The 21952-nt window shown below is 61.6% G+C and overlaps 4 protein-coding genes across 4 annotated transcripts in view; 3 read left to right on the top strand and 1 right to left on the bottom strand.

Annotated features, from left to right (window-relative positions):
- Positions 1-195: 195 nt before the first annotated feature.
- Positions 196-14256, top strand: F751_1940 (Chromodomain-helicase-DNA-binding protein 8; the record flags this gene model as incomplete). Its single annotated transcript, XM_011399647.1, has 31 exons — positions 196-372; positions 581-728; positions 829-997; positions 1211-1312; positions 2424-2574; positions 2969-3203; positions 3506-3586; positions 3777-4001; positions 4272-4355; positions 4539-4612; positions 4920-5111; positions 5438-5552; positions 5761-5796; positions 5918-6027; positions 6244-6387; positions 6585-6665; positions 6814-7131; positions 7321-7465; positions 7681-7767; positions 7955-8082; positions 8264-8356; positions 8737-8886; positions 9192-9683; positions 9865-9998; positions 10140-10212; positions 10744-10880; positions 11091-11187; positions 12349-12464; positions 12645-13066; positions 13258-13569; positions 13763-14256. 31 exons carry the CDS (start codon positions 196-198, stop codon positions 14254-14256), a joined length of 5322 nt encoding a protein of 1773 aa, XP_011397949.1.
- Positions 14257-14640: 384 nt separating this feature from the next.
- Positions 14641-16342, top strand: F751_1939 (Gamma-soluble NSF attachment protein; the record flags this gene model as incomplete). The annotated part of the gene is made up of 6 exons (XM_011399646.1): positions 14641-14787; positions 14876-14981; positions 15076-15224; positions 15446-15525; positions 15766-16090; positions 16220-16342. The coding sequence occupies 6 exons, from the start codon at positions 14641-14643 to the stop codon at positions 16340-16342; spliced, it is 930 nt and encodes a 309-aa protein (XP_011397948.1).
- Positions 16343-16672: 330 nt separating this feature from the next.
- On the bottom strand, positions 16673-18095 carry F751_1938 (hypothetical protein; the record flags this gene model as incomplete). The annotated part of the gene is made up of 4 exons (XM_011399645.1): positions 16673-16882; positions 17096-17351; positions 17622-17776; positions 17937-18095. The coding sequence occupies 4 exons, from the start codon at positions 18093-18095 to the stop codon at positions 16673-16675; spliced, it is 780 nt and encodes a 259-aa protein (XP_011397947.1).
- Positions 18096-18872: 777 nt separating this feature from the next.
- Positions 18873-21952, top strand: part of F751_1937 (DNA polymerase theta) — a gene marked incomplete at both ends in the record, with an annotated part of 9530 nt that continues 6450 nt past the window's right edge. The window contains 8 exons of the mRNA XM_011399644.1: positions 18873-19007; positions 19177-19328; positions 19492-19568; positions 19728-19862; positions 20117-20229; positions 20676-20874; positions 21058-21137; positions 21896-21933. Coding sequence (XP_011397946.1) covers positions 18873-19007; positions 19177-19328; positions 19492-19568; positions 19728-19862; positions 20117-20229; positions 20676-20874; positions 21058-21137; positions 21896-21933 — 929 coding nt within the window. The remainder of the gene's footprint in view (positions 19008-19176; positions 19329-19491; positions 19569-19727; positions 19863-20116; positions 20230-20675; positions 20875-21057; positions 21138-21895; positions 21934-21952) is intronic.

The following is a 21952-nucleotide window of genomic DNA, read 5'->3' as shown; positions in this document are numbered from 1 at the left end:
CCATTCCCTTGCGGAGAGGATTCCATCCTCCGACAATATGGTGCCGCCCATCTCATGCTTAAAGAGTTGCCGTTGCAGCGTCATGTCAAGTTGTTGTGTACAGATATTCCTTGATTGCTCAGCTTGGCTGTAAAGCCGTCGTGGCTGAAAAGCAAGATAAATCGGCTGTGCTCCTCCCACCAGCCCATCAACATAATGATCATTGGGCAGAAGGGCGTCAAGTACGGGCTCACAGTAAAAGGTCCCAAGACCAGTGCTGCCTCCAAAACGCTCAAACCATCGGTGTTCGAAGCGGGCGACTCTGACGACGAGCATGACAACGTGGAGCAACAGATTGCTCGACAGCAAGTCCGGAAGCAGGACGACCAGAAGGTGCTCCTAGATTGGAAACGTGCAAGAAATATGTGTTGGATGTTTGTCTCGCATGCATATGCTTTGGGGGAGATTAGGGCCGGTGGTTCTCAGCAGTAGAATTCCTGTCTCGACGGTCGTGTGGCGCCTTCTGCCGCGAAGCCTCTACTCAATCCTCTAAACGCAAGGGAAACATGCCGAACTCTGACCATAACGTGGATATATGCAGGTAGCAGCGTTGCATGCCGCAGCTCTGGCTGAGGACGCCGCTGTGTTTGACTACGATGGCCACTATGATGCCATTCAGGAGGCCAGGGAGGAGCCCAAGCGCAGAGAGAAGAAGGAGCGCCAATCCCGCTACATTGCTGGACTCCTAGGTGGGCATTGCTGGGACGAGAAAGGTTTGCTGGAGTGCCTGTGTCAAACCTTTGGCCCAGCAGGGCTTCAGCATCCCCTGCCCGGCCTGTTGTGGTGCAGAGAAGGCTGAGGAGAGGAAGCGGGAGCAGGACGTCCTGTATGAGCGACAAATGCTCAAGGAGAGGGCAGCCGAGGATCATCTGTTTGGGGACAAGGAGCGCTTTGTCACCGCTGCCTACAAGAAGAAGCTGGAGGAAGACCAACGCTACGTCGCCAACCAGAAACGCATGTGAGTCGGGAGTGCCCTGCACGAGCTGGGGCGTCCGGTGGAAAATCAAACACGGGGCTCCCTCTGAAGTTTGTCCTGCTTGAAACTCTTTTGCTCTGGCTGGTGGGAGCAAGGGAGCAGACCCTTCATCTACATTGGCAGGCACCGGTCGTCCTAGCCCCCTCTGCTGCCGAATTTCCCTCCTGATGATCCTCCTATCACAATGTCATGCAGCCAAGCGGATGAGGAGGCGAATGCGGTCGAGAAGAAGGGCCACATGGGCAACTTCTATCGCAACCTCTTCAAGAGCAATGTGGCGTACAATGGCAGTTCCAGGTGCCCAGGGCTGCAGAGCAGGGGATTGTTCCTCAGGGTGTCCCAGGGCTGGGTGCATGCTGGTGGAGTTGAGGAGGGTGCGCTGATCTATTCGAAAAGAGTGACGCGACGGGTGCCACACCTCTCTCTAACGCTACTATGCCCAGGGCGGGAGAGGCGGCTCAGAGTGCAGCATCCTCTTCACATGCACTTGTGGCATCCAGAGATGGGGGAGCCGCAGAGAGACCAGTGCCGGCAAGCCGAGGCAATGAGGTGGAGCCAGCCTTCGAGCCCATGCCTAGTGCAAGTGGGGAGCGTCCTGGCGCGCTGCACCATGTGTCTGGGTCGGAAAGGAAGATCGAGGCCGAGAAGCGACAAGAAGGGCCATCCCAAGACAGTGCAGATGAAACAGCAGGCTCGGAGGACGAGGCTGGCAAGGCTGTGGGGTCCACAGCAGCGCCTGCCAAACCCTCCTTGCGGGACAGGCAGAAATCTGTGGCTGCGGCGCGGGAGAGGTACCTGGCTCGCAAGCGGAAGACGGCTGAGGGATAAATTAATACGGGTTGCGACGAAGGCCTGTGCAACCTGCACCTTGGCAGCCTCCTGTGATTGCCATTCTGTGTGTCAATTACAATGGTGCCCAATCTTGAATACACTGGGCATCCCGGGTTTGCCTGGGATGGGGAAGAAACCATCAGGGGCATCCATGAGATGAGTGTGAGGGGTCTGATCAAGGATCGACCTGAAGATCTAGTTAAACACTGTCGTGAACGTGCATCGTCTATCAGGCGACTGGGCCCCCTATCAATCATTCGCACATTCGAATCACAATGCGGCGCGTGCGGCGCGCAGCTGTCCTGCTCAAACTCGGTGGCGCAGTCTCATCGGGCCGAGTAAAGTTGTACAATCGATTTACTCTGACGCTGATGAGCTGAGAAGAGAGGTAACAGAGAGCCTCTCCGCGTGTTGGTACGCCGCCTTCAGCTCAGTGTCTCGAGATTCAACCATGGTGCTCGAACTTCGCACCCGTCAAAGCCGCGCATTGGTCGATCCAATCTCGGATGACGAGGACAGCTTCGACGATGTATTGCCCTTACAAAAGACCAAATGCAATGTCAAATACCTTGACAAGTTTAGGTGAGTACGCCGTGTCAGGGCCTTGCTGCGACCTGGGCCCCTATGGGGGCACAGTGTGGGCCAGCCCCGATTCCAAAATGCCTCCCCCCGACTCCACAGGTGTGCGTCCGACTCGACTCATAGACGTCTCTCAGAGCCAAAATCAGGTATGTTTCCCCAGCCCTCAATGCTTCGGGGTGGCATGTGCAAACCGCTGGACTACATTCCTCCTCTGTGAGTGAGGTTGCATGGAACAGCTGGTAAGACCACACATACACATCGGCATGTCCTCCACCCCACCCTCTGTGCAGGCTTGCTGGAGCAGCAAGGCTGGAAACTTGCAGGCAGAAAAGCGGCGCCGGTACCTGCTCCCACTGCGCGAAGGAGCACTCGTCCAGCTGCCACCAATCCTCGCGTCACTGTGATCGACGATGTGAGGGCGTGGGACGCGGCTCATTCAGACATGGGTCTGCTTGATGTATTCAACCCATCGCATCCCTTGTCTACTGTTGCTGATGGTATGACATCTGCTCCCAGCCTTCTCCCTCCCTGTTCCTCCAGTCGAGTGAGGAGGAGTGCCCTGACAGCGTCAGTGAGGGCTCCATGGCGGACAGCGATGCGTCCTCGCAGGATAACGAGGAGGATGTCGGGAGTGTGGGATCGGCCGACAGCACCAGCCAGGATGAGGAGGACGAGGAGGAGAGCAACTCATCCGGGGACGACGCCTGGCCCTCAGATGCAGAGAACGTCCCACAGAATGCCCAGCAAAGAAATGAAGTGGCAGCTGGCGAAGCGGGTGAGTCAAAGTGTGCGCCTGACGCCGCCGCATGATATTAAGGGTCGGAGTCCAGGCCTCGCATCACCTTGCCTGTCGTAACAGAGCAGTGTCTGTTGCAATCACCCATTGTCTACGGCATCACACCTGCGCCAGGAGCCAAGGTTGGCCCCAAGCCATCGCGCCCAACGAGCGTCAGAGGTAGGCACTGGGGTCAGGGGCCGGGGACCTTTGGCCAGTCCAGGCCCTGGCATCATGTCTGCCTGCCCAGAATCTGTCTCTGTAATCATTGCCAAAGTGTGGTTCTGTTTGAACACGTGCAGGGGCCGCGCTGCTGGCGGACAAGATCCTGGACACGCGTGATGGAGCCGATGGCGCGCCGGAGTGCCTCGTGAAGCTCAAGGGTGCGCATTTCGCTCCTCTGCAGGGTTGCTTGACGGAGCCCATTGTTTTTGGCAGGACGGATGGACTCTTGATTCTGTAGAGAGTATCTCGTTTCATTGTTGTCGGTCCCGCTTGGCGCCACGGTGTGGTGGGCCTATGCCACATGCTCCCGACCCAATCACCACCCTCCGCAAACCCTTGGTCCTCCAGACAAGAGCTACCGAGAGGTGCAGTGGCTGCCCCGCAGATCCCTGGAGGAGACCAAGCCGGGCCTGCTGCGCGGCTTCCTGAAGAGGCAGGAGGCAGGCGAGCTCAACCCCTACGGGGACCTGGCCTCGGGCATCCACGCCGACTGGACGGTCGTGGAGCGCGTCATTGCGCACCGAGCAGGGCCGGCCGAGCGCTTCCTCATCAAGTGGAAGGGGCTGGGGTACAGTGAGGCTACCTGGATCCCTGCCTCCGACCTCCAGCCAGCAGACCAGGCAAGTCTACCGAAAGAGAGGCAGGCGATCCCGGGAGGCATGATGAGGGTTGCTGGGTCAAGAGATTGCTTTTTTGGTTTGTCACACCACCCTGATCGACTAGACACCAAGAGGCGACAAGCCACATTGGCTCTGACAACCTGAGATGTGGAGGCTGGGGACCCCTTTCGTGTCTCCAGCCATTCATCAGCCCCTGACCGCGCCTCCCTGGTGCAGGCTGCAGTGACGCGGTACCATGAGCTGCGCTCACCGGGGTACCACAAGAAGCTCACCCAGGCTGCTGCCTCCAACCCGAAGACCACCGCAGGTAGGTTGTGTGGCGCTCCTCGCACCTTCACGTGTCGTGTAGGGCAGCCTCTGTGACCCCTCCGTCCCGGTGCCAGCTGTCTACTGTATAGCGTGGCTGCATCTCGTCACCTGCATGCTCATACCATCTGCTATGCACGCCATTCGCCACTCTACCCCCCTCGCACTCTCCCCACCCCCAAAGTTCCCACCTTCTGCAACGGGCGCGAGCTGAGGGCGTACCAGAAGGAGAGCCTGGCTTGGATGGCAGCCAACTGGGTGGCCGGCCGGAGCTGCATCCTGGGGGATGAGGCAAGGCCAGGAGGGAGGAAGAGAGGGTTGAGCTGGGAATGGTGTCCCCTGGACCTTGTTCATCAGCAAGGCCGGACGGCGAGACGGTCTCCGTGGCGTCGGCCACGCCGGAACGCAGGTCCTACTGCCAATTCCTGAACCATGCCCCAGCACTTCGTATTCCTTGCTCATTCCCCAAAGCCACACTGTCTTACGCCTCTTCGGAACGCTGCTCCCTCCCAATCCCCAACCCATGCATACCTCCCCCCCTTGAACACCCCCCCCTTTGCTCCAGATGGGCCTGGGCAAAACAGCCCAGTCCATCGCCATTCTGGCGCTGCAGCAGCAGTCTGGCGGCGTGGCCGGCCCCTTCCTGGTGGTGGCCCCGCTGACCACGCTGGGTCACTGGCAGCGCGAGATCGAGGCCTGGACCGCGCTGGACTGCGTGGTGTACGCTGGCAGCGCTGCAGACCGCGAGGCCATCCAGGTGCACGACCTGTGGCGCGCCGCGGGGCCGGCAGGCGGCCGTGCGATCCGCCCCAGCATCGTGCTGGTGTCCTTTGACACCATGCTGCGCGACAAGGCCCTCTTCCTGGTGAGAACGAAGGGTTTTCCGGGGGGGGGGGAAGGGAGGGAATGGGGGGGGAGGGGAGGGTGGAAAAATGGCGTGGGCCAAAATCCTGGTGGATGCAGTGTTCACCTGAAGCATCTGGATGAAAGTTAAGAGGTCCTGAACTGCCGCAAAACCCTCGGACGGGGCAGAGACTCGACTCTGACCCCACACCTGACTCGAGTCGCACCTTCCCCACACAGGACGTCCACTGGGCGACGGTGGTGGTGGACGAGGCGCACAGGATGAAGTCCAGTGGCTCAGCCACGCGGGCGGTTCTGGAGGCCCTCCCGCGCCACTGGCTCCTCCTGCTCACGGGTGAGGGGGGAGGCGCATGAGGAGGGCGTCAATGGCGAGTCTGGGGACACGCATGTCTGGTCCTGGGAGAGGACATGGCAAGGACAAGCATGTCAGCACCGATCACGCCGACATTGCAGTCCCATGTACGTGCCACATGGATTGACTGCGTGCCGCTCTGCCCCAGTCCTCGGGGTCGCACAATCCCATTTTCCAACGCCTGGCGCAGGGACGCCAGTGCAGAACAACATGCGCGAGCTGCACGGTGAGGAGCAGGAATTGCATGCTGCGCCCTGAATCAAGCGAGCCGTGTGATGCCAGGCTGCTGACGACCCTGGGGTCCCTGCCGCCCATCACCTGTGCTCGCCCGTCGCCCTCCATATCAGGTCTGCTCAGTCTTGTGGACCCGGTGCTCTTTGGCACGGAGTCCGAGTTCCTGGGCCGGTACGGGGACGAGAGGACCGGCATGGAGGCCGCACAGGTCCAGCGCCTCAAGGTGAGCTAGCGGGAGGAGAGATGCTGCACACCCCAGAAGAACTGGTGCCATGATGACTCCACCCCGGGCGGAAGTCTCCAGTGTGTTTTGGAGCGCGCCAAGGCTCGTCACAAGCACCATCAGCCCTTGCCCTCACCCTGGACCGCTGCATGGGCATCGTCACACTGTGGCGCCTCACCCGCATGCGCACACTCATCACGCCCGACCATCACGCAGGTGGCACTGAAACCCATCCTCTTGCGGCGGATGAAGGAGGATGTGGAGACGCTGCCGGAGAAGGAGGAGGTCATCATCTGGGTGGAGCTCACCACGACGCAGCGGGCCTACTACCGCGCCATGTATGAGAAGCAGATCGGCGTGGTGAGTACATTTCACGGATGAGAGGGCCGGGGGAGGGAGGGGAGATGGACATGTGTGTGCTAAGGATCGGATGGCAGCACTCCAGGACCGCTGCGGGTGCTGTCACAGCAGCGAGGCTCAAGCATACCGTCCGCGCAAAGCTGCTGGCTGCCATCGTATCAACCATGAGATCCCTAACGCAAAATCACTTGACGCAGCTGCTTCAAGGCGCTGCACCCCGGAACCTGCCAAACCTAAAGAACCTGGCGATGGAGCTCCGCAAGATCTGCTGCCATCCAGTGAGTGGCTGGGTGTTGGTTTGAAAGTTAGAGCTCTCATGCTTCGCGACTGCCAGCAACCCCTGTGCTTCCTTGAAGCTACCGTTATCATTCCCAGGATCCAAACAAAGCAAACACTCGCCCCCCCCAAAAAACCCTTCCCCCTAAGTTCCTGTGCAATGGGCTGGAGGACGACCTCATGCGACGGGAGACGGAAGCTGGGCGGAAGCTGGACACCGCAGCGCGCATGACCGCCGCCAGCGGCAAGATGCTGCTCCTCTCCAAGCTCCTGCCCAAGCTGCGGAGCGAGGGCCGCAAGGTGCTCATCTTCTCCCAGTTCAAGATCATGCTGGACGTTCTGGAGGACTACCTGGACGGGGAGGGCTGGCCTCATGAGCGCATCGACGGCTCCACGCCCTCTCGTGACCGGCAGGCCGCCATAGACCGCTTCAGCGCAGGCAAGACGGACAGCGAGGGGCGGGGTCGGGTGAGGGGCAGCTGGCGCCACAGGAGGGGTGGTGCTGAGGATTGGTCTTGGCCATGTGTTGTGGTTACTGGGAGTGACTTTGGTTGAGCAAGGGTGGCCTACTTCCCAATGTGCTCAGGTGACAAGGGACCCTACCGCAAGATCTTCTCCTCACCATCGCTCAGCACTCCACACACTCGTCGTGCAGAGGGCTCGGACGGTTTCGTCTTCCTGCTGTCCACCCGCGCCGGCGGCCAGGGCATCACCCTCACGGCTGCCGACACCTGCATCATCTACGACTCCGACTGGAACCCCCAGAACGACCTGCAGGCCATGGCGCGGTGCCACCGGATCGGTGAGGGTGGAGCAGTGCTCCATGGACTGCTTGGCAATTTATTGCTGTTGCTTGAGATGAAGAAATAGTGTAAGCAGCTGCTGAACTCGGACTACTTGTGGAGTTGCTCTACCGTCCAGGAGGCTTTACAAAAAGAATGCACTACGATGTGCGCCTGCTGGCTCATGCCGTTTGTCCCAGAACCACCGACTACATCTGCAAATTCACTGCTGCAGGTCAGCACAAGGAGGTGACCATCTACCGCCTGGTCACCAGGGACACCTATGAGGCCAAGGTCTTCGAGATTTCCTCTCGCAAAGCAGGTGCAGCCGGAGGGGGTTCAGTGAGGGGGGCAGGGAGAGGGTTACTAACTGCACCTGCATCCAGAGTGGTCGGCAAGATACTGTAGTGTGACGCACATGCCACCACTCTTTGCCCTTTGGCGATACCCATCCCTCCCCCCACCGGTCCCACCAAGGACCACCCCACCCCTCGCTCCCTTCGGCTCAGGACTGGACGAGGCCATCCTCGGAGTGACGGGGCCCCAGCAGGACCCGGAGTTGGACAGCCGCAAGATCTCGGAGCTGCTGAAAAACGGCGCGCATGGACTGGAGGACATGGCGGCGGCGGCTCAGCAGGTGAAACGGGGATTCATGGAGCGTGCCTGTTCTCATCTGCCAGCCCTTGCCATGCCATGCGCCGGCTCTGCAGCCTCCAGATGCCCTGCATTTCTCTGGCTGACCCCTTATTCCAGCCAGCCCTGCGCACCGTACCTCAACGCCTCCCCCACCCCAACCCATCCCTCTCAAATCTGCGCAGAGCAACGAATTCGTGTCGGAGGACATCGGTCAGATCCTGGCGGGCCGCACCGAGAAGCGCCAGATCGGGAGCCGGGCCGGCAACTCGTTCTCGGTGACCTCTTTCGCGGCGACGGGCGCGGGGCGGCAGGCGGGCGCGGACGCGGGCGAGGACTACTGGCAGAACCTGATGCCCAGCGCCGTCGCGGCGCACGAGGCCGCGGCCGCCGCGGCGGCTGCGCCGCAGGCTCTCGCCCCCCGCCGCCGGCGCGTCGTGGATTACAGCGACAAGGTAGGCTGGGCTGGAAGCTTGGCAACTCAGGGATGGATTGCTTTGGGCGGGGCAAGCGCTCTGTGGCAAGTCTTGTCGCTGCAGAGCTGGGAGCGGTTGGTGTGTGGTGTGCGCGGTGGATGTAGAAGATGCCGAGCGTGACCTGGTCCCGCGTCTGCCAGGACCTTTGGACCCTCAAATTAACCCCCTACCCCTCACGCCAGGCGCGCAAGGTGGGGAGGCGCCGCAAGCAGGAGGAGGAGGACGGCGACGACTCCACCTACGAGGCGGAGCCGGGGTCGGCGAGCGGCGACGACCGTGCGAGCAGCGGCGGCGAGGAGGACACAGAGGGCGTTGACGCCACGACCACAGCGGTGAGATTGGGGACAGGGGGACCGGCCTGCTGCCGGCGCATTGCCTGGATCTGGCAGGGCAAGGGGCACTGGGACAGCAGCAGTTAAAGCAGCATGCTTTGAGGGTTGGGAGACGGGGCAAGAGGGCACGGGGTGAAATGCCTGATGCAGTGCTAGACGAGGCACGGTGACTCTCCGTCGGGAACATCATCCTGCGTGCCTCAACCATTCTCAGCTCGTGTGCTGGTAATTCCACTTTGGCCAGACCCATAATCTTGCAGTCATTGAAGAACGGCCCCCCTCCTCTGCATCTCCGCTCCTGCCAGGCCCAAGCCCGCAAGCCCCGCAAACGCTGGCCCAAGGGCGGCCCCCGGCAGTGGAGCCCCGCGTCGGTGACGGCGTTCGAGGACGCGCTCCTGTGCCTGGGCGAGGACCGCGCGGAGGAGGCCATGCAGCGCATCGGCGCGACTCACTGTGCGGACCTGGGGCCTGAGGCGGCGCCCGCCCTGGCCTCCTTTGTCCGGCTGCTGGCGGACACGGTGGCGAGCACGCCCTCCCCTCCCAGGCCCGAGCTCCCGTCCGACACCCTGCAGCGGCACCTCAACATGGACTGCCCCCCCGTCGCGGCGCTGTGTCCGCAGGAGGTCCTGGAGGCCGGGGACGAGGCTGTCGATGCATGGCTGCGCGACTTCACAAGCGAGAAGGTCGAGGCGGCCACGGCCTGGGCGAGGAGCGAGTTCGAGGCGCGCGTGCCCGAGTTCTGGGCGGAGCACGTGATGGGCCGCATCGCTGAGCAGATGCCCCCCCGCCTCGCCAAGGTGAGGGGCGGCCCCGGGCCGGGAGGGGTGGGGCCTGCAAGCGCCCAGTCGCCGGCTGCCCCGGCTCTCCAGCGCCGATGATGCATGGGGTCGGGAGCCCCTGCTCCGTGTTGCACCCAGACAGGCACTGGCCAGGTGGAAAGACACACCCTCACATGCCCGCGCTGGCCCCATGCCGCAGGTGGTATCACAGCCGGAGTACCAATCGCGCTGGACGCTGCGTGGCGCTGCCTTTGCCAACTGCCTGAAGCAGTGGAAGGTGCTCGCCGCCCAGCGCGGCCGCCCCATCCCCTTCCCCGAGGGCGCCTACCGCACGTGAGTGACCGCCCCCTTGGGGCCAGACAGGGCTGTGTGGACACACTTGCCGGAGGGCGGCGGGCCCAGCGCCGGCCCTTGCCCCTGCATCACCCTGCGATGCCATCGCCATCCCACTCTTTACCTCGCCACCCTGCCCAGGATCGTGCATAAGAAGGTTGCGGACTGGTTCACTGCCAGCCATTTCCAGACGATGCTGGAGGTGGTCCAGGAGGTTGGCTTTCCCGTGTGTGGCACCCGGGGACTGGCACAGGCCATGGAGAAGAGCGTCCTTTCGCACCCAAGGCAGGTCCAGGGCCGGCGGCGCCTTCAAGGAGGGAATCTGGTTGCATGGCCGAGGGAGGGGGGGTGGGCGTGTGGGAGGGGGCGTCGATTGACAGAGGATGAGGCGGAAGGCGAGTCTGCTTCCAAGGCACCCACCGACGGTAACCCTGCAGGATGCAGGCGATCATGCAAAAGGACGGTGATAGCAATGGCCACCAACTGGACCATGTCCGCGAGCTCGACCATGCTAGGAAGGACTCCCCTACGCTGTTCCTCCCAAAGCCGGTATGCAGTGGGAGAAGATTCCACAGGCTAGGCCAGGGGGAGGTGGGCCTACAATACTCTTGACCCCGGATGTGCATCTTGTTGGTGCGAGTGGCCCTGTGGCGGCCCTGCATCCGTCCCTGGGCTGGGTAGGGTCGCAGGCCCTTGCATGCCTTCGTCTGCACTCCATCAGAAGACTGGCTGTGCGTCCCTGCAGATATGGAGACATGCCACGAGGGGCCTGACAGCCTTCCTGGTCGACACCATGGGCCGCCTGTCCCAGCTGATCGAGGAGGACGAGCGGAAGCGTCAGATCCAGTCGGCTCCCGTCCTCGAGCTCGGCTTGGCGCCTAGGTGAGTGGCCTCAGCGAGGATGCTGCCGGGCAGTGCAGGGCCGGGTGCTATGGGGTGCATCCATTGCGTGACTGCTTCCAGGGAGGGCTCCAAGGGCGTCCCTCCCAGCTGCGTCAGTCGGCTCTTGGCTGTGCATGCGATCTGATCCTGACCTGGAACAGGCTGCTTTCCCCTGTTGAAATTTCTTCACCCTCCATGCCGTGGCCACAGGGAGGCAGCACATGCACTCAGAGTGCAGGCCATGGACACTGACGACCAAGACCCTTACAGCATCCTGTACGGGAAGGACAACGGGAACAGAGCGCCGGTCGAAGTCCCACGGCCGCTGTTGTCTGGGACGAGTGACAAGCCTGTCCCAGGCCCTGCAATGGCCGTCGCCCCGGAAGCAGCACCCAGCGGGCAGAAAGACAGGGAGGCTGGCACCACGCTGCCGCTGGAGCTCCATCGCGCGAGCAGGGGACCGGGTCAAGGGTCGGTTGCCAAACGCCCTGGCAAACAGATGTCCATGAGTGCCTTCATGTGCAAGAAGCCAAAGCCGGCTGTGGTTGACCTGGTCGAGGAAGGCGGCGAGGAGCCTCCCACCGTCCTGCTGCATTGATCGGCAGGTCTGACAGACTACTCTCTGAGCAGTAATCTCACCCTAGACTATGGCTTACTACTACACCTCAAGTTCATCAGACACCTTGAACAGTAGCACAATGGGTGAATAGCATTAAATTGTTCTTCCTCTGTACCACCGACTGTTGCAGTGGCACCATTCACTAAGGGGGGCCAGTCAGTTTCGGCAGTTGGTTACCACTGGAAACCCTACCGACTCTCCAGAGCGGACCCGGGCGCGCGACTGCATGGGCAAGCAGCTGCCCAGGATCTGGGGTTCATGTGGAGCTGGCTTAAGCTTACGTTCGAGAGTTCTCTCAGATCCTGATAAGACCAAGCACCACTGCGCGCAAGGTGCGCATGCGCGACCTGAGCGGCATCCCACCCCACACGCTCCGAAACGGAAATCACAGGAAGCTTCATGTGGCATCCCCCCTATATACTGCGTCGTGATTTGGAGCTTCACATAACTCCGTGACGTGAAATCCATCCAATTAGACCGCCAGGGGCATCTGTGTCGTTGTTTTGCGCGAGTTTGGGCCATACGTGCACCAGCTCAACGCCTCTGCACCCACCATCCGGACCGATTCCGGGAACTTGAGCGAGCATCAGGAACAGTGCGTATTGTGGTTGCTCGCCGTAGGTTGACGCGCTCTGTACATGTCAGCCAACATGTCTTCGACACCCTCCACGACCACCCCTCCCGCCGCCTTTCCTCTATACACGGAGGTGCGAGTGTAGGGGGCGAGCATACCATGCAAAACCCAACTGAGGCTGATTGGGGCGAGGGGTCTCGTTGCCTTGCTCTAACACAGCTCATGCTGTTCCACCAAGTTTAGCATTCCACTCCTCCTACACACGACCTATTCAGGCGTTCAACGCATCGTGGCTGTTCTATGAGGCACAGATCAGCGGGCCAAAACCCCCCTGGAGCAGGATCAAGTATCGCGGGGATGCACACCTGGACGACGCAGTGCCGGGTGGATGGTGAGCTGGAGATTTAAGGCCAAGGCGTTGGGTGATGGTGCTCAGGATGCAGCGGCTTTGGTGATGGAGGCTCACTGGTCCCTGTTGCTTCCCCCCTTCTAACACAACCGTACTATGCCGTGCACCGGGGCTGGCCACTACCACATGAATAGCAAGCCCTTCCCGCCCTCTCCCTGCCAGGTACGACGCCGGCGACCACCTGAAGCTCAACTTCCCCCTGGGCCAGGCAGTGTCCTTCCTGGCCTGGGCTGCTCTGGACTTCCCCGAGGCCTTTGCCGCGGCCAGCCCTGCCAACAACCCGGTGGAGAACATCCGGCTCGCAGCGCAGTACCTCATGGACTGCCACGTGGGTAAGCACGAGTATGTGGGCCAGATCGGGGACCCCGACATCGACCACGATTACTGGGGCCGGCCGGAGGAGCAGCGCGGTAGTCGCCCCACTTTCCGGTGGACACTCGCCACGCCCGCCAGCGACCTCCTGGGCTCGGTGGCTGCGGCCCTCGCCGCCAGCCACCTGCTCCTCAAGGGACGGGATGAGAAGATGGCTGCTGAGCTCCTGCGCCATGCAGAGGAGCTGTACGCCTGGGCCAAGGAGGTGCAAGGTGAGCGGGGGAGGAGGGGAGGGCTCGGACTGGGTGGAGTTTGTGCCAGGAGGATGGAGGTTGAACAGCGCTTGGGCGTGGAAGCGTGCAGGCTGACGGCATGTCATGCGAGTCACCCAGCACAAGCACAGCCACTGCGGCATCCTGCTGCACCCATTGAAACCAGCGGCTGCCCGGTTGCCCCCATGCAGGCAAGTACAACGCGGCCCACAAGGGCGCAACACACGTCTACCAGTCCAGCCGCTTCCTGGACAAGCTCATGTATGCGGCGGCCTGGCTATTCAGGGCGACCGGGCAAGGACGGTACGCTGATGATGCGCTGGCCCACTGGCGAGCCGCCGGCGGCAGCGGCGACGTCGTCACGAGCTGGGACTCGCTCTCCGTCCCAGCCCTCAACCTGCTGCTGGGCCTGGCGGCGCAGGGAAAGGCGGTGCCTGGAAAGGACGAATATGAAGCCTGGTTCCAGAACAATTTTCTGTCCGCCTGGTTTGACCCCAGAAGCGGTGAGTTGGGTTGGTGGGGGGGGAGAAAGGGGGGATGACGGAGACTGGCTTCTGGAGACACAATGCAGTGGATCAGTACCTTCATCACAGGGCGCCACGAGAGAAAGTCACGCTGACATGCACGGTTGCCTTTGTGGCTAAGCCAATCTGCTTAGCTCTCATCCACCCCTCTGACCCCACCCTCCTCCTGTAGGCCACTGGGACATGAAGAAGTCGCCAAAGGGGCTCATTGTCCCCGGATTTGCTGACTTTGGGAACCTGCGCTATGCCTGCAACACCGCCTTCATGATGGCGCTGCGCGCCTCCTACTCGCCGAGCGAAGAAAGCAAGGCCCTGGCCTGGTGCCGCCAGCAGCTGGACTATGTGCTGTGGTCCACCGGCCGCAGCTTCGTGGTGGGGGTTGGGAGCGGGTACCCGCTGCGGCCGCACCACCGAGCCGCCTCCATCCCAGCGGCAGCCGCGGGGCAGGGGCGCGTCTGGCAGTACCACAACAGCCCGGACCCCAACCCGCACGTCCTGACGGGGGCGCTGGTGGGAGGGCCGGTGAGGGGCGACGATGGGTACGAGGATGCGCGCCCCAACTTCCGGGCCAATGAGGTCGCGGTGGACTTCAACGCCGGGTACACTGGGGCGCTGGCGGGCGTCCTGGCCATGGAATCGCGCAGCCTGCAGATTTCCACCAACTGATGTGGCTACAGTGCGAGATGCTCGGGCGAATGCATTGGGCATTGGCCGACAGGCTCCTGAACATCATTGGCTTGTTCCCCAGGATACGATCAGAGACTGAGTAATGCTAACGACCCCCCTCCGACTGATTTGCCACGGTGCGTTTGAGGTCATTTGTCTGATCAACGCAGCGCCCTTCCACCCTGTGTGGTTGTAACGAATTCCTATCTAAAGGGACCCCCCTACGATACCATGTTAGCACAGCGACTCTCTCTCCTTGTAAATAAGCGGAACTGAGGCCCGGAACCTGGACCGCTGCACTCTCCGACACGGCACACTCAGGCTTAAGGGCTTACATCTCCCAGAACGCCGACGAAAGTAATACACACCAACCGTTTCCCGAAAATGTCCAAATCTGGGGGCCTGGCGGAGGCTGACAGGCTTTTCTCGGAGGGCACGAAACTGATCAACCCCTCGGTGTTGGCTCTCCGCTTCAAGGCGCAGTGGTCCACTGCAACGCCTCTATTTGAGAGGGCTGGTCTTCTATACAGGGTGAGATGCGCGAGGGGCGGGAGACTATTTTGCATGTGCGACGATGCCCCCTGGTCACCTCATGCTGCCATTCCCTCAAGCACCACAGCAACATGGGGAGCTGGCCCAGGCTCGCACGGCATTCGAGAGGGCCGCCAAAGGTCAAGAGCGCCAGAATTCCGGCTGGCATGCCGCCAAGAATTGGGAGAAGGCAGGTGCGAGGGAGTTGGAGGGAGGGGGGAGAAGAGGCCTTGCGGCCGCGGTCCTCACTGAGATCCATCATTCACCACCTCACACATGCTTGCGCAGCCGACATAGCTCGGGCGCAGTCAGATGCAGCAGGTATCGAGTCTTGCAGCCTGGCTGCTGCCGAACAGTACTGTGGGGAGGGCCGCCTGCCAGCAGCAGCAGACGCAGCAGTCAAGGGTGCCAGGGCCCTCGAGACGCTTGCACCAGAGGTATGAGTGTCACATTGCCTGTGACGTGGCATCGCCTGGCTGGCTGCATGTCTTGGTCCTCTTGTGGAGTTGGAGTGGATTCATGTCCAGGGAGTCGTGGAGTATCTGGAGTGGTGATTCTTGCCGCGCTAGAGCAAGGTGAACGCCCCACTCAGGCCATAAACGCAACGCAGATGTATCCCACGCTTCAACCCTAGCCACCCCTTTCGTTTTCACCCCAGGTTGCCACAAAACTGTACGCCAAGGCAATTGAGTGGCTGGAAGATTCTGGGAAGGATGGCACATCAGGAGACACGTACAGGTGGGACTAGGGCCAGAGTCACTGTCCTGCAGGATGCTTGTCCAGTTGCAGTGCAGAGCGTGCACGCCCACACAGGCACCCTTGCATAGACCCACGTAACCTTTATTGGCTTGCCTGGATTCTCAGCGTGGGCCTGCGTTGGGCAGGGTAGTGTATTGTCTAAGTCACCAGCATGACTCGGCTAGGCGTCAATCATTACAACTCTCGGACCCTGCTCCACCGCCCCTCAATGCACCTCAGGCTGGCCATCGCGCATGCCGTGCGAGGGGCCCGCTGGGAGGTGGCGGGCCCCCTCCTGCTGCGATTCGCGGCCTCCTGCGACGCCGCAGGGGCAAGCAGCAGCCAGGCCAAGGCCTACCTGGGGGCGGTGGTGGTCTGGCTCTCCGCCGCCCGCCCCAAGGAGGCCTGGGCCGTGTACCAGGACGCCCTGGCCGTCAGCGCCTTTTGCACCAGCAACGAGGCCTTTGCCGCAGAGGCCCTGTTCGACGCCTACCGCACCGCGTTCCCCGCCGCAGTGGCGGCTGCGGTCAGCGGCAACCAGGCCTTCCTGCACCTCGACAACCAGGTGTGCGGCGTCTCTGGTGGCACTGTGGCTGCAGTCGGCTTGTCCTGGCTGAGGGATCACGGTTTGCACTGCCCTTCCAACATGATCCCTGCGCATTCCGTCCCTGGACCCCTCCGTCATCATTCACAGCTGGCCCGGCTGGCTAAGAAGCTGGGGGAAGGGCCGGTGGCTGAGATCGAGGCCGCGCTGCCAGGTGGAGGCGGGCCCCCTCGCCTCCAGGCTGCTGAAGCCGGCGAAGAGGACCTGACCTGAAGATCGCGGCGGGGGGAAAAGGGAGTGCAGTAGATATCTGCAGTCTCCCTGCATCCGCTGTTGCCGTGCTCTACCAGGCTGCTCGTTGTGACTCAGCTCAGAGGCCTTGGAAAAGGTGATCTGTGTACTATCTCTCAGACTTGCTTGTTGTTCTGGACATGGCCTGGGTGAGTGCGGACCCCTGCGCTGTGCATCGTGACACAGTGACAGCCTGCCAAGGGTTCAGAGCATTGCGTGCATTCCGTGGCAAGAGTGCTGTGCGACCCTGCCAGTGCCCGCCAGGACGACTCCCAAGCAGGCAAAAAGGCGCGCACTCGCGACGCAGCTGCCTCACAGCTCCTCCACGCCGTCGTCGGTCCAGTCCATGGCCGCCTCAGCTTTGCCGTCAGGCCTGAGCGCCTCGCCAGGCCCAGCATCGCCATCGTCCTCGTCGCTCCCACTGTCCAAGGAGCCGTCGCTTGATGCGGGGGACAGGCTGCCGAAGAACTCTCGATCCAGGTCGTTCAGACCCTCCAGGTCCGGCGGCGGCGTGGCAGAGGCCTGCCTTGCCCGCTTCCTTGGGCGCCCAGGTTTGAACCCCGGGCCAGCGGGCTTGGAGTTCGAGGCGGGTGCCAGACCGGTCTCGCAGGCCGTCGTCCCGGCATCGGGGCTGGAAGCTGCAGGTGCTGGCCGGGCCAGCCCCTGGTCACGAGGAGCTGCAGCAGGTTGGGGCTGCAGCGCTGCGCATGCGGGGTCACATGCCCGAGGCCCCACCCCAGCGAGGGCAGTGTTGATGGAGGCCCCATCCAGCGACTCCTCAGTGGCCAGCGACGGCCCGGTCAGCTCCGACAGCAGCTCCTCCTCCAGGCTGTGCAGCAGCTCGTCTGCATCCTTGTCGTAGGATCCGGCCCCAGCCCCCGGCTGGTCGGGCGGGGAGGGGAGCCCCGACCCGGTGGGAGTGGCGGCGGCACATGCCGGCGCGGCCGAGGCCAGGACAGGGTTCTGGGCCCTCAGGACCGTCGGCTGGTACCTGCATGGGAGTGGGTTGTGAAGAGGATTGTGCAGCTGATGCAACCATGCCAACAGCAGCGCGTCCCAGGTGGGTCGACTTTCCCCAGCGTGAAGACTGGGCTTGGCACCCCGGTCCCTTGCAGCCAGTCAACACGGGTTGCCAGCAAGCCAGGTCCTCTCCCAGGGCCCGAGCAGCACACAAGCATGACACCATCCAGGCCTTGAGTCACAGCGCTTCCTGTGTCCCCATGCCCTGGACAGGTCCTCTACTTCCCGTCACACTCCTCACCTCAGATTCTTTACGGCTGCCTGCACCAACTCCAGGCGGAAGCCCTGGCCATCATAGATGGCCACACAGTCCATCCCATCCTTGGATGGCTCATACTTGCCGTGGAATTGGAGGCTTGGACACCCCTCGACGGAGCTTGGCCGTTGGAACGAAGCCTGAGAAGTGGGAGAATGTTGCCCCAGCCCTTACTGGCAAATGTCACCATGAGGATCCATCATGGCAAAGCTCAGCAGATTGTACTGCAATCTGTACTCCTGTCCAATAACAAGCATCATGTTTTGATCAGCTACAAATTGAAGATTCGTGCCTACTCACCCGTTGTGTTGCGTGGTCTACTGATAGCCTGCCTTGCCCGGATTCGGCTGCAGAGGCAGGCTTGAAGTCGTAGCGCAGAGTCCAGTGCTCGGGGGCTTCCAACCCCAGAATACTATCTCCAAGTGTGATGGGGTAGGTCTGATCCGGGTTCCAGGCCATACAGGGGGCCAGAGTGGATGCCTCGTCCGTTTGGCCGGAGGAGTGGTGGCTCACTTAAGCTCCCAAGTCAGAGACCTTGCATGCGATCGGATTACACATCAAAGTACGCGCCGTATTTCTTCTGCAGAGTACTAAAGGTATCTCAGCTCGATAATTCATGGCAGCGTAGCCAGTATGAAGACACATGTCGACCGATTCGTGCGAAGGCTCGCCTAGTCACAGCAGGCACAGCAAGCAGATACGAAACACGCGAGGCGAAGCCTGCAGCATCGGCATCGGTTAAATTGCAATCTTGATCGAACCATCCGTTATGTGGAAACTTGATTTCATACATTTTTTGTGCGATTCCTTGCCTGAGCCGCCGATGTCAAAGGCAGGCTGATGATACCTCGGCTCGCCGGTGTCACCCACTCTTGGATGCTTACGGACGTGGACGGGGCTTGATGACTGTCCTGCTACCAATTTTGGGCGAAGGCAGCGTGAGATTGAGTATTCGAGACATGCGCATCGTCTCCATTGGAAGCTGGAAGAGATCCACACGCCTGTGGCCCTCCTGACCACGCTCGATGCCCGTCCATGACTTGGCCGAAGAGACGGAGACTGGGACTCCAGGAATGGGGATTACCGACTGCCATCATCGCGGTGAGTAGATGCATGTCTTGCCCATCCTCTCCAGAAATCACAGACGTCTGGTGGTGTCTCATGTACATCACACCATGCACCCCCTCCCTGCCCTGCCCCAAACTCCAGGCGTTTGCACTCAAGGGCATGCACATGATGTACCCTTGGCAGTCTGCCGCATTGGAGGAGGGATGGCATGGGGACAACCTGGTGTACAGCGCGCCCACCTCGGGCGGGAAGTCCCTGGTCGCGGACCTGCTGCTCATCAAAGCCCTTGGCCAGCTGCGTTTGGTGAGATCTTCTCGACGTTTACGTGCGATGTGACACCCTGGGGAACATGAGCCCAGCTCTGGATGCCGTGCAGGCACTGTGGATCGTTGTCTGGAGCTGAACAGGCAGAGCACCTCCCATGTGTCACATCCAGCCAGCCCCTGACCCCACGCCTCATTCGTTTCCCCAGAATGGCATGCCAGCAAGGGGCCTGGTCATCCTGCCCTACCTCTCCATCGTGCAAGAGAAGGCAGACCATCTGAGTTTCATCCTGGGGGCCCTTGGCTGTTCTGTCAAGGGATACACGGGGGGCCTGGACGAGCACACGCCCCTGGGTGTCGGGTGTGTGAAGTTTGATATGGGCCTATTGCAGAGGGGGTTCGTGGCGGGTTTGTGCTGTCGGACCCGAGCTGCAGCTCCCACCTACCCAGATCCTGGGGATTCTGCACCAAGTTTGACGCTGCAGTCCTCGTCGGCCTCATCGCCGTGCCGTTGCTGACCACAGGGGCGAAAGGGTGGCCATTTGCTCCATGGAGAAAGCCCACGTGGTGCTCGACCGACTGACCCTGGAGTGCAGGCTGGGTATGTCGGACGGAGTCGGCAGCTGCAAGCCAGCGCCATTGTCTGGGCCATGAGATGCTTCAGAGGGTCTCTCTGGGAGGGGATCCCGGGCTTATTCCTTGCGCAAACATCCTGTCTTATACGCCCATTCTTGCATCCCATAACCATGTCCCATCTCAGGGGAGGTGGGGTGCATTGTGGTGGATGAGGCGCACATGGTGGCGGACCCCAATCGCGGCCCAGGTCTGGAGGCTGCGCTCTCCAAGGTGCTGGCCTCCCGCCATCGGCCCCAGATCATCGCCATGTCCGCCACCAGTGAGTGCTCATGCATGTGCCGACCCAGTCGAGTGCGGGTGTGGGGACAGGGAAGGGGAATGGGAGCGGCTGGCATCAGCTTTGCGTTTGGATGGGTTGGGGGGGTGGCCTCGGAGATCCAACATATCTCAGCAAGGCCAGCAAGTGTAACTTTGCCGCAAGTCCGACGTCAGTATGAGGACTCCTAACAGGAACCGCTACAGCATCACACCTCACAACGTTACCCATTCCACATCCCTCCCTACGATCCACAGTGGGGGGCTTGCAAACCTTGTCCGAGTGGCTACAGGCTCGTATGTTCCTGACAAATTTCAGACCAGTGCCCCTCACCGAGCATGTCGTGTTTCAGGGGACAGTCTACATGAAGGTGATCTGGATTGGGGAGGGAAGATGGCACACCTCATACTCCTCACCGTTGCATTGGTACCCTGAAAAATCGGAGGGGATTGCTCAGCTTTCTCTGTCAACTTCTGGGTGCAGGTCCATGGCAATGTGGATGTGGACAGTCCTCTTGTCAGGTTGAGGACGCTGGACCGTTGTTTTGACAGGAGGTCTGATCCCGATGGAATTGCTGCGCTCGTCGCGGAAGTGAGAGAATTTGGCTGGGTAGGAGTTGCACATTAATGTTTTCAGCCTTCAGGATTGTTGAGATCCCCTCGGAGAATCTACTGCTTGGGGCACGGCCAGAGTGCTGTGACACAAGTCCGTCTGTGATCCCCGGCCCTCCAAGGCTGTCCCGGCCTCATCTTCTGCCTGAGAGTTTCCATGTCAATCCCCGCTCCAGCCACCCCCTCCCCCTGCTCCCTGCCCCAGGCCGAGGGCCAGTCAGTGCTGGTCTTCTGTGTCTCCAGGAGGGCATGCGAGGCCTGTGCTGCACTGCTGACCGATCGGCTGGGCTCCAGAAGGCCCGAGGACCTCCGCCTGACGCTGGCGCGGCAGGAGCTGCTGGCGGACATGCGGGGGGAATTGGGCGGGGAGCCGACACCTGGTCTGAGTGACTGCATCCTGCATGGTGGGTGCTATGGGACGTTTTTGTGATGAAAGATCCGCACCCTGGCTTGTTGGACGCGTCGAGGGGGCATGGCGTTCTGAATTTTGCAGTGCATTAGACACACGCGTTCAGATGAGGTGGCTGGCCTATCTGCAATGATGACTGTGCGCCACCCCTAACCCCATCCACGAACCTTTTCTCCAGGGGTGGCCTTTCACCACGCGGGGCTCACTGTGGAGGAAAGGACGGGGGTGGAGCAGGGCTTCCGTGCCGGGATCATCTCGGTGCGGGCTTCAGGGAGGTTTGGTATACAGGCTGGGGCATCCATGCCAGTAGCCTTGACTACCATGCACCCCGGTAGCCCCCGCGCCCCTGCCTGGTCATGGGTGTGGACATGATGCATGGGTGCGGGGAAGCAGGCTTCCATCCCCCAACCCCCCCCCCCCCCCCCGCCCTCCCCTTGTGTCCCCCCCGCCAGGTCCTCACGGCCACGTCCACCCTGGCCGCCGGGATCAACCTGCCGGCGCAGCGTGTCATCCTCCGATCCCTCCATCAGGGCCCTGGGCCCGTGCGTCGCGCACAGTACCTGCAGATGGTCGGGCGGGCCGGCCGGGCGGGCCTGGCGCAGACCGGCGAGTCCTTCCTCATGGGCAGAGGTAAGTGCACGGGCCGGTGTGAGACTGCTGTCGTGTGAGGGCTGGGCCCTGCTGCCATGGTCGTAGACGCCGGGGCAAGCCTGCCCATGGACCAGCTGCAGCACTGCCCACGCAATCTCCGCCGCTGCGCCTTTCACAGGCGCGCCGGGCGGCCAGGAGTGGGAAGCGGTGAGTCGCCTGCTCGTGGAACCTGTGCCGCCCCTCACGAGCCAGCTCCTACCCGGTGAGCGCATGAACACAAGCCGGCAGGATGCACACTTGGTGGAGCAGGGGCTCAGGACGCTGTCAACTTGTCCCTACAGCGCACGGTGTGCCCCAATCCTCATGCTCTCCTTGGCACCGCTACTTCCTGATTGTTTGCCAGCCACATCCCGCTCCCCAACCAGCCCGGTGTGATCACCTCTGAGACCAACCTGTCAGCCATGTTCGTTGCCTATCCCTCT

The sequence above is a fragment of the Auxenochlorella protothecoides genome (assembly GCF_000733215.1).
Source record: "Auxenochlorella protothecoides strain 0710 unplaced genomic scaffold scaffold18, whole genome shotgun sequence".
Classification (NCBI taxonomy): domain Eukaryota; kingdom Viridiplantae; phylum Chlorophyta; class Trebouxiophyceae; order Chlorellales; family Chlorellaceae; genus Auxenochlorella; species Auxenochlorella protothecoides.
Note: the sequence above shows the minus strand (reverse complement) of the source record. Positions and strands in the feature narration are given on the sequence as shown.